The following is a 12,052-nucleotide window of genomic DNA, read 5'->3' on the forward strand; positions in this document are numbered from 1 at the left end:
AAACCCGCACTAAATCCTCCATGCCATGGATAAGCCGCGAAACCAGAACAACGATGCAACACGCGAAAGAACGACCCTACTCGTCGCCAATTGTGTAGTAACACTGTTCACGTTTTATGTCGCACTTCACTTAGCGTAGACCGGGACTGCGTCCTAGGCATGCCTGATGTTAACTGACTGGGCATGGCCCGTGCTGCCTGAGTTGTTGTTGTTGCTGTTGTTGTTGTTCTGCCGGCAGAGGTCACGTCCGAATTCTCGTGCGCCCTCTGGTGGGCGGGAGTCTACTTGCGGCAACTACCGTCCGTGACGCGCTGTGCCGATGTGCGACTCCTGCGATCTTTCTGATGGCTACTGCAAAAGACTCCTTGCTAGTGGATGACTTGAGGATGGTATTGTGTAGCGAAACCAGTAGCCAGTAGACAAAATAAATAAATATGACTGTAGATACAACCATGCAATTTTCCAGTACTGTAATGGCTGCTGTTCCAACAACAATATGTCAAGAATATGTAGAGCGAGAAGATTTCATTAATGTAATTAACTAGAAAAGCCTGCATTCCCATACAGCACACTTTATACTTTGAGACACTGCACTAACATGGATCAATCACTCATGTGTATTTATGTCATGTTTTGATAATGAAATAAATGGTCAGTGAAATGCTGTCCCACTAGGTAGTGCAATAAGTATAATTAATTTAATTTAATTTCAGAACTATCAGTCAACCCTTTCCCTTTCATCTTTCGTTCCTGCAAAATTTTGCTCACCCATGTTTTCCATTTACCGTTTTATTTTATAATGTGAAAATATCACTCAGTGACATTTTCTGTTTTCAGTGGAATGAACCAAACATGATGATGGTTCTTTATGATGTTACATCGGAATCATCATTCCAGGCTGCAAGTCAATGGACAACACTGGTTCGGAGTTTCATACCTAAAAAGTTTGCAGATGTAGCACCTGGGATCTTGTTTGCAAATAAAGTTGATCTCGTTGAAAGAAGAACTGTTAATGAACAAATGGGAACTGAAACAGCCGAAAAATTTGGTCTTCATTATTTAGAAGGATCTGCTGTATGTTAAGAAAAATTGTCATTTTTATAAGTTTAATTTATAAATCTTATTTTTATCCATAAAATTAAATTCAAGAAACAAACCTAATGCATTGAAGGTTTAGCAGGAACATATTACTAGCATTGACTCAGTAATAAATGACACGTGCATTTGCACAATCATATTTGATTTGGAACATGATCACAGAGATAAACATATTGTTAGTATCATATGTCAATGAGGAACTTGAAACTTGCAGTGTGGGGCAGGAGCCTTTAGAGGAACTAAGCCTCAAGTTCAAAAAAATAGTTGATCATGTACTGGATAGAGATGTACCCAGTAGAACAGTTCATAATGGGAGGGAACTTCCACGATATACAGTCACTATAAAGAAACTTCTAAAGCAACAGAGATTACTACATAATAAGTGTAAAACAAAGCATAGGGCTATAGATAGAGAGATGCTGAATGAAACGTGTTTGGCTGTCAAGAGAGCAATGCGTGAAGGTCTCAGCAATTATCGTAGCAGAATATTGTCAAATGATATTTCATGAAGCATAAAGAAATTCTGGTTGTATGTAAAAGATTTTAATGACACCAAAGTTAGTGTCCAGTCCCTAGTGAACAAGACAGAAACTGAAACTGAGGATAGCTAGGCAAAATTGGAAATGCTTAAATCCATTTTCAAATGTTCCTTTACAAAGGAAAACTCAGGACAATTGCCACAGTTTAATCTTCAAGTCACTGATAAGATGAATGAAATAAGTAGCAGTGTCGGTGGTGTTGAGAAATAGCTGAAATCATTGAAAGTGAACAATGCTCCAGGATCCAATGGAATTCTATCAGATTCTATACTGAATTAGCTCCAGAGTTAGCCCCTCATCTAACCATAATCTATTGTAGATACCTCGAACAAAAACCTGTGCCCAGTTCTTGGAATAAAGCACCGGTCATATCTGTCTACAAGAAGGGTAGTAGAAGTGATCCCCAGAACTGCCATCCAATATACGTGACGTTGATTTGTTGTAGAATCTTAGAACATATTCTGAGCTCAAACATAAGACATGTCTCAAACAAAATGTCATCCTCTGTGCCAACCAGCACGGTTTTCGAAAACATCGATCATGTGAAACCCAACTTACACTTTTCTGACATGACATACTGAAAACTTTGGATCAATACAGTCAGATACATGCAGTATTTCTTGATTTCCAAAAAGCATTTGACTCAGTACTACACCTATGCTTATTGTCAAAAGTTTGATCATGTTGTTGTTGTGGCCTTCAGTCCAGAGACTGGTTTGATGCAGCTCTGCATTCTACTCTATCCTGTGCAAGCTTCTTCATTTCCAAGTAACTACTGCACACTACATCCTTCCGAATCTGCTTGGTGTATTCATCTCTTGGTCTCCCTCTATGTTTCTTACCGTCCACACTGCTATCCAATACTAAATTGGTGATCCTTTGATGCGTCAGAACATGTCCTACCAACTGATCCCTTCTTCTAGACAAGTTGTGGCACAAATTCCTCTTCTCCCTAATTCTATTCAGCACTTCCTTATGAGTTACATGACCTACTCATATAATATTCAGCATTCTTTTGTAGCACTGCATTTCGAAAGCTTCTATTCTCTTCTTGTCTAAACTATTTATCGTCCACATTTCACATCCATACATGGCTACACTCCTTACAAATACTTTGAGAAAAGACTTCCTGAGACTTAAATCTATACTCGATGTTAACAAATTTACTTCTTCAGAAACGCTTTTCTTGCCATTGTCAGTCTACATTTTATATCTGCCCTACTTTGACCATCATCAGTTGTTTTGCTTGCCAAATAGCAGAACTCATCTACTTCTTTAAGTGTCTCATTTTCTAATCTAATTCTCTCAGCATCACCTGATTTAATTCGAGTACATTCCATTATCCTCATTTTGCTTTTGTTGATGTTCATCTTATATCCTCCTTTCAAGACACTGTCCATTCCTTTCAGCTGCCCTTCCAGGTCATTTGCTGTCTCTGACAGAAGTACAATGTCATCAACAAACCTGTGGATTTTAATTCCTACTCCAAATTTTTCTTTTGTTTCCCTTACTGCTTGCTCAATATACAGATTGAATAACATTGGGAATAGACTACAACCCTGTCTCACTCCCTTCCCAACCACTGCTTCCCTATTGTGCCGCTCGATTCATAACTGCCATCCTGTGTCTGTACAAATTGTAAATGGCCTATTTCTATGGAATCCAAACTGATCTTCCCTGAGGTTGGCTTCTGCCAGTTTTTCCACTCGTCTGTAAAGAATTTGTGTCAGTATTTTGCAGCCGTGACTTATTAAACTGATACTTCAGTAATTCTTCTTGAAGTCTGAGGGTATTTTGCCTGACTCATACATCTTGCTCACCAGATGGTAGGGTTTTGTCATGGCTGGCTCTCCCAAGGCTATCAGTAGTTCTAATGGAATGTTGTCTACTCCTGTGGCCTTGTTTTGACTTAGGTCTTTCGGTGCTCTGTCAAATTCCTCATGCTGTATCATATTTCCCATTTCATCTTCACCTACCTCCTCTTCCATTTCAATAACATTACCGTCAAGTACATCGCCCTCCTATAGAACCTCCTTATACTCCTTCCACCTTTCTGCTTTCCTTTCTTTGCTTAGAACTGATTTTCCATCAGAGCTCTTGATACTAATACAAGTGGTTCTTTTTCTCCAAAGGTCTCTCTAATTTTTCTGTAGGCAGTATCTATTTTTCCCATAGTGATATATGCCTCTACATCCATACACTTGTCCTCTAACCATCCCTGCTTAACCATTTTGCACTTCCTGTTGATCTCATGTTTGAGATGGTTGTATTCCTTTTTGCCTGCTTCATTTACTTCATTTTTATATTTTCTCCTCTCATCAATTGAATTCAATATCTCCTCTGTTACCCAAGGATTTCTACTAGCCCTTATCTTTTTACGTACTTGAACCTCTGCTGCCTTCACTATTTCATCTCTCAAAGCTACCCATTCTTCTTCTACTGTATTTCTTTCCACTATTCTTGTCAACTGTTCCCTAATCTGTCCCTAAAACTCTCTACAACCTCTGGTTCTTTCAGTTTATCCAGGTCAAATCTCCTAAATTACCACCTTTTTGCAGTTTCTTCAGTTTTAATCTGGAGTTCATAAACAATAGATTGTGGTCAGAATCCACATCTGCCCCTGGAAATTCTTACAATTTAAAACCTGGCTCCTAAATCTCTGTCTTACCATTATATAACCTATCTGAAACCTTCCAGTGTCTCTAGGCCTCTTCCACGTATACAACCTCCTTTCAAGATTCTTAAACCAAATGTTAGCTATAATTAAGTTATGCTCTGTGCCAAAATTCTACCAGGTGGCTTCCTCTTTCATTACTTACCCCCATTCCATATTCACCTACTACTTTTCCTTCTCTTCCTTTTCCTACTATTGAATTCCAGTTCCCTTTGACTATTAAATTTTCATCTCCCTTCACTATCTGAATAATTTCTTTTATCTCATAATATATTTCTTCAATCTCTTTGTCATCTGCGGAGCTAGTTGGGATATAAACTTGTACTACTTTGTCATTTCAAGGGCTCCTGGGTGTCCAGCTGGACGCGATCATTGAAGGCCTATGATATTTTGGTGAATAACCTTTCTGCCATCATCAGGTGGATCTGATGGAATGGTCTGTCTGCTCATTGTCAATGTTATTTATGTCCGTCAGTTGGGCTTTGGTTCCTTGCGTCAACGGTCCAATTGCAGCCACCGACATTCCGATTGCGAGTGCCGACACTTCGATTGCAGCCGCTGAAAATCTGTTTGTGGGCACCAACCCAGGTCCGCACAGGCTTCGGTGCAAATTTGAGTCCTTTTTCGAGTATGAAGTAGCTGTGTCATCCAATGGCTTCCCCATGGGGTTAATCACGGTTCTTTTTATTGGCTCCATCTCTTTTTGTTGTTTGCCTGGTAGCCTTGCAGACTTGTCAATGTGTTTGTCAGTGGATTTCAGGTGTGTCCAGTTCTGAGAATATATGACCTACCTAAGACACATTAGGAAGTGATGCATCCCATTGTTAGCATCATAGGGGCACCCACGTACCCTCTTGCACAACACCTGGTGGGCTTGCTCAGACCATATGTGGGAAAATGTAAACACCATTTTCTTAACTCATCTTAAGGAGATGACCCTGCGAGAAACAGACATCATGGTCAGCTCTGATGTCGTGATGTCGTGTCACTTTCCACACGGGTCCCGCTAGAAGATTCAATCCACCTTATCAGCAAGAAATTTGGTCTCGAGTTGACACAACTTTTCAGGCATGTACGTACATCCACCTACTTCATCTTCAATGACCAATACTAGGAGCAGACCAGCGGTGTGGCTATGGGGAGCCCTCTCTCACCAGTGGTAGCCAACTTATTGATGTAGAGTTTTGAAGAGGATGCACTACAAGCAGCCGAACGGGAGCCTGTGTGTTTTTTCTATTACATGGATAGCACGTTTGTCATCTGGCCCCATGGACTTGATCATCTACAGACGTTTTTAGAACATCCAAATTCCGTCCACGACAACATTTGGTTCACCATGGAAATCAAGAAGGAAGGGAAATTACCCTTTCTTGACGTACTTGTAGAACCGAGATCAAATGGCATACTGGGTCATAGCATGTACTGCAAGCCTACACATATGGACTTATATTTACATGCCTTGAGGTGCCACCATCCTGCACAACTCAACAGGATGCTCAACACACTGGTTCACAGGGCATACTTGAACTGTATGAACAAAATCTACACAAAGAACTCAAATACCTATAAAATATGTTCCTCAAGAATGGGTACAGCAATCAACAGATTCAGACAGCCCTCAGATGACAGCAACAGAGCAGAAACCCAGATGAAGAACAGTCTAAAGATGAGGAACCAGGCCTTGCCTTTCTACCATAGGTAGGCATCGTGACATCAAAAATTGGGAGACTGGTAAAACAACACAAAATTGACATGGTCTTTCGACCATTGTCCAAGATACGTATCTTACTGGGGACAGTGAAAAACTGATTTGGCCTGAAGAAGGTGTGCATATATAATATTCCCTGTGGTTGCAACAAATCCTACATTGGTCAAATAATCTGAACAGTTGAAGACTGCTGCAAAGAACACCAACACCACACGTGTCTAGGCCAGCCCAACAAACCAGTACTGTCAGAACACTCTTTGGACACTGGATACAATGCGAAATACAAAGAAATCAAGATTCTGGCCCCCTACCAGCTTCTACTGAGACAACATCTTCAAGGAGGCCATTGAAATTTGCGTAACAGACAATCTCATAAACCAAGACACAGATTTTCAACTCAGCAAGGCATGGAAACCATTACTTAGCTCTATCAAGGAGTCATGCCTCAAGCGGATTCAAGGTCCTTCCACAGCAGCCGCCGGGAACACTCCACAGGATTCTGCATCTGCCACCACCCACTGCAACACCAGGGACAGCGCAGACCTGGGTCGGCGCCTGCAAATGGAATGTTGGTGGCCACAATCGGAGCATTGGCGCTCGCAATTGGAATGTCGGTGGCCGCAATCGGACCATCGATACAAAGAATCGAAGCCCGAATAACGGACATAAGTAACACCAACAATGAGCAGACAGATCATTCCATAAGAATCAACTGATGATGGCGGAAAGGTTATTCACAGAGATATCGTTGGACTTCAACAATTGTATATGGCTGGACACCCGAGTGCCCTGGAAACATCACATATGCCAGGAAAGCCTCCAATCACATATTGCACTACTGTGGTAGGTGTGGGCTTCATGCCTGTCTTGGCTACAATAATGTGTTCACTATGCTGTTTGTAGTAGTTTACCCGTGCTCCTATTTTTTTATTCATTGTTAAACCTACTCCTGCATTACTCCTGCATTTGATTTTGTATTTATAACCCTGTATTCACCTTACCAGAAGTTTTGTTCCTCCTGCCACTGAACTTCACTAATTCCCACTATATCTAACTTGAACCTATCCATTTCTCTTTTTAAATTTTCCAACCTACCTGCCTGATTAAGGGACCTGACATTCCACACACTGATCCGTAGAACGCCAGTTTTGTTTTTCCTGATAATGACCTCCTGAGTAATCCCTGCACAGAGATCCAAATGGGGGACTATTTTACCTCTGGAGTATTTTACCCAAGAGGATGCCATCATCATCTAACCATACAGTAAAGCTGCATGCCCTCGGTAAAAATTACAGCTGTAGTTTCCCCTTGCTTTCAGCCGTTCGCAGTACCAGCACAGCAAGGCCGTTTTGGTTAATGTTAGAAGGCCAGCTCAGTCAATCATCCAGACTGTTGCCCCAGCAACTACTGAAAAGACAGCTACCCTTCTTCAGTAACCACACGTTTGTATGGCCTCTCAACAGATACCCCTCCATTGTGGTTGCACCTACGGTACAGCTATCTGTATCACTGAGGCATGCAGGCCTCCCCACCAGCGGCAAGGTCCATGGGTCATGGGGGAGGGGGGGGGGGGGAGAGTTTCATCATATGGGGCATCAAATGAAATTTGTGACTGGACTGAGAACATTTTGGTAGGGAGGACACAGTACATTATCGTGAATGGGGGGTCACTGTCAGATGCAGAAGTAATGTTGTGTGTGCCCCAGGGAAATGTGTTGGGACCTTGCTGTTCAGGTTCTGTATTAGTGACCTTGCGGACAATATTGAAGGCAACCACAAAATTTTTGCTTGTGATGCAGTTATCTGCAGTGAAATAATTTCTGGATGAAGCTACATACGGTAAATATTCATTCAGGTCTTGATAAGATTTAAAAGCAGTGCAAAGATTGGTAACTTGCTTTAAATGTTCAAAAATGTAAAATTATGCACTTCAAAAAATGAAAAAACATGGTATCCTATGACTATAATATCAATGAGTCACTGTAGGAATTGATACCTGGGTGAAGCCCTTTTTAGGGAAATGAAATGGAGTGATCATATAGGCTCAGTTGTGGGTAAAGCAGAGAAAACTGAGGAATTGCAATCAGTCTATAAAGGAGAGTGTTTACAAATCACTTGTTTGGCTGGTTCTAGAATATTGCTTCTTGTGTGGACCCATACCAAATAGGACTAACACAGGGTATTGAACATATACAGAGAAGGGCAGTGTGAATGGTCACAGGTTTTTCTGACCTGGGGGGGGGAGTGTTTCTGAGATGTTTGAGAGAACCGAACTGGCAGACTCTTTAAGATAGATGTAAACTATCCTGTGCCAGTCTACTAACAAAGTTTCAAGAACTGGCTTCAAATGATGACTAGGAATATACTACAAACCCCCAGCTATCATTCACATAGGGATTGTGAGAAAGAGATCAGAATAATTACAGCATGCATAGAGGCATTGAGACAATCATTCTCCCCACATTCCGTATATGAATGGAACAGGAAGAAACCCTAATAATTGGTACAATGGGGTGTACCTTCTGCCATGCACTTCACAGTGATTTGCAGAGTATAGATGTAAATGTAGATAAAACTGTGCCAACTTTCTGTTTGCCCACAAATAAGCATGACATGTAGACTAATTGCAGTTTTGGGAAAAGTAGTAATTGACATACATAATTCATGAAAAGGTAGTAAAGAGTAGAATATGACAGCTTTTTCTCCCCATCTTCATTGCACAAGGACATCAAAATTTCAGGAGATAATTAACAAATGAATGCTACACAAAATACAAGACATCCTCTTTGGAGCTTCCACAAATGTGCACTCTAATTATAAGTTTTCGTACATGTTAATGTTCTACAAGTCTTCCACTACATTATAACATCTTGTCTTACATATAAAAGTATACATGAATGTCAGTGGCTTGAAACTGACAGAAAATTTTAAAAAAATTGGGTGCAAAAATTTCATACTTCATAACAAAAGTATCTTATCAAAATATAGTTTTATTGCATATTTGGACAAATAACATGACAATTTTGGGAAAAATCAACTACTGAGATGTGTAACAGCAAGGTCTGAGAGATAATAAATTGTATTTCAAATATTTATGCATAACAGAGAATTTTACTCAATTAATTCTGTGTCCCCCTATATTGCTATAACACTTTTGCATATATGTTTCATGTGTCCCCTCATTATGTGTGGTGGAGGTCACTCCAGGTGTCACTGTCATCCATTTCCTTGTTATATTTGTTTCTCAGAAAGCATACATATATTATTACAGTTCTGTGTATTTAAAAATGGGGATTTATCTCCCTCTCTCTCTCTCTCTCTCTCTCTCTCTCTTTCTCTCTCTTTCTCTCTCTCTCTCTCTCACACACACACACACACAATGCACTTGAGTGAAGAGGAATAATGTGTCTAATTTATTTCTAAGTAAAGTGAAACTGCCTTCAACCCAACAGTTGATTTGGACACCACAGTGCTTAACGTTACCTCAGAGTTGCGACAGGTTCTGGAAATCAGGGAATTTTAAACACATCAGAAAAATCAGAGAAATTTAAATAAAACAATGGAAAAAAATCTTGTTTTTCTCTCAGTAGATGAAATTGTTTGCTTACTGAGGTGTGATACATTGTCACTGGTTGGGTGCAGCCGAGTACATGTGCTGCTCCCGTACTCTCTCATTACTACTGCTTCTAGCCTTCCTACCACCCCCCTCAACTTGCAGTCAATGCTGCCACCACTTCTTGCCGCTAGCCTAGCAGCTACCAACAAGAGGCAGGGAGGCATAAGTAGTAGTTTGTTTGTATCTGATTGTCAGAGACTGCAGACACAGTGGCTGGAGACAGTGTCTGAGTGACGGAGTTCTGTCTGAGTGACTGTGTGGATGTATGAGTGCCCTCATTTTCTGACAAAAGCTATTGCTGAAAATTTATTTGTGAGAATGTGATTGTCTTTTCTATGTGCCTGTCTGCAGCTCAGCAATCATCTTTATGGTGAATTGCTATCTATCCTCATTATTATTGACTCTCAGAGTACTTGCACAAGTTATCCGTTGCATCGATTGATTGCTTTGGTCTCATTTCATCAACATGCTGTCTGTGGCTCACGAATAGCTGGCCACACAAGTGGATTTCAATCACGGGTCAAAACTGCAGGCCGTTTCTGTGGGTATCTGTAATGGTTTGGGCCTGCCGATCTGAAGCTGTTTGGTTCCCACTAATGTGCAGGCCCTGCCTGTTGGATCTAATCTCACCATACGGCCCGCAGGCTGGGTCTGTTAGTGTGTGGTGTAATGCAACAGATTGTCATGGTTTATCTATGGACCCAGGACTGTGGTGCTCCTCAGCAGGCCAGAGGCCATGGGTGATGGGTTTCAGGAATTATGACTGTCTCACTGCAAGTACTTTGCACAGTGTGGCATTTTGTAGACATTTTATCTGTTCTAGTATATTTTGGCATTTAAAAAGTAGTTTATATGTTAGAAAGTATGGATGACAAGAAGAAGAAAATTGTGTCAGTCACTGGCAGTTTGTATGCTATGTACTTAATATATTTCTAGAAAGAATTACCTATAAAATAATAAATATAACACAGTGGGTAATAACTGACAATAATGAACATATTAGAACCAACATTTTATTGGCGGTCACCTACAGTCTTGGTTTACACAATTCTTTCCTACCTTATACACTTCTTTCAAGAGGCCTGCTTTTTATTGAGGTTATTTCTGAAAGCAGTGAAGATATTTTAAATCTGTACTGTGACTCTAAGGAAATGTGTATTTTTGCCACCAAATGTGTTTAGTTTTAGTGAAATAAAATAACATCAGTGGTCTTAATGAAAAACACATACCATCTGGCTTGCTTTCTCCGTATAAAAACAGTTCATTACAAAAGATGTTGATGTTAGTACTTAAAGATTTTTGCTCACATCAGGAAACATCATCTTTTTGAAAGTTTTTTTTAGATATTTCCTTGTTTGCATTATTGTTTCTTGTACCATAGCTGCAAAGACAGATTCTCAACTTATGTTTTAACTTACCCTTGAGATCTCAAAATTTGTCAGGGAAAAATGCTAAAACTTGTCTGGAAATCAGGGAAATATCAAGGAATTTCACTTGGGGAAACTTGTGGCAACCCTGTGTCCTGTTGGGTATGATATGTCCTTTATTTCCTCCAACTTTTCAACTGAACTATCAGCCAATTATAGGGGGACCTACCTTTTAATGTGTTCACTCAACCATGGTGCAACTCGTCATTTTTTTATACAAATATAAACATTTTCATGTACATATCATGGCACAATTCAAAGAAGTAAATTGCATTTTTTACTGTTGAGTCACTGACTTTTTTTTTCCAGAAGCAGAACCTAGGTGTGAAGGAACCATTTTCTCTGCTGGCTCAAGAATGGTTTGGAATAGTTCACAGAACACCAAGAAACTTTGGTGTTTCCTAATGGAACTTGATTGTATATTTCATAAAATACCTTAAAAACTTTAATGTGCTTCTTTGTTTACTTATAAAATATAAAATTTTGATTATATTCTCCAACCACTTCACTATATTTACAAAAGCAATTTATCTTGTTAGTCTTCTGATATTTTCTACAGGTAGTAATATGTAATTTGTGTGATGATGTTACATGTCTGTTTGGTTACTGTGGACTTGATGTCACAGAGTATCTTCTAGTCATGAAAATTGATGTATTTTATTGTATAGCTGCTTTAGATATCCATTTACAAAACTCCAGTCTTGAGCTTTGTGTAATAACTAAATACGCTCTGATATTCACAATTTAACAATTTTATACTTCTGTACCAACATTTTATTCATTAAATTTTCACAAGCCACTTAAAAATGTATTTGTATTAGCATTCTTCATAATTAAAATTAGATAATAATAATAATAATAATAATAATAATAATGTTTTCAATATTCATAAAACAGTTAATGACATTTAAACATGGATAAAATGTAATCTATTGCATTTAACTCAAATTATTTGGAAAATGTTTTTTGTTAGTTTAGAGGTTCCATTAT

General features: G+C 39.5%; 1 protein-coding gene across 1 annotated transcript in view; it reads left to right on the forward strand.

Annotated features, from left to right (window-relative positions):
- The window catches only part of LOC124596533 (intraflagellar transport protein 27 homolog), a 54,042-nt gene extending 42,198 nt beyond the window's left edge, over positions 1-11,844 (forward strand). The window contains exons 3-4 of the mRNA XM_047135708.1: positions 838-1,074; positions 11,372-11,844. Coding sequence (XP_046991664.1) covers positions 838-1,074; positions 11,372-11,467 — 333 coding nt within the window. The 3' untranslated portion in view covers positions 11,468-11,844. The remainder of the gene's footprint in view (positions 1-837; positions 1,075-11,371) is intronic.
- Positions 11,845-12,052: the final 208 nt, after the last annotated feature.

Source organism: Schistocerca americana, chromosome 2, assembly GCF_021461395.2.
Source record: "Schistocerca americana isolate TAMUIC-IGC-003095 chromosome 2, iqSchAmer2.1, whole genome shotgun sequence".
Classification (NCBI taxonomy): Eukaryota; Metazoa; Arthropoda; class Insecta; order Orthoptera; family Acrididae; genus Schistocerca; species Schistocerca americana.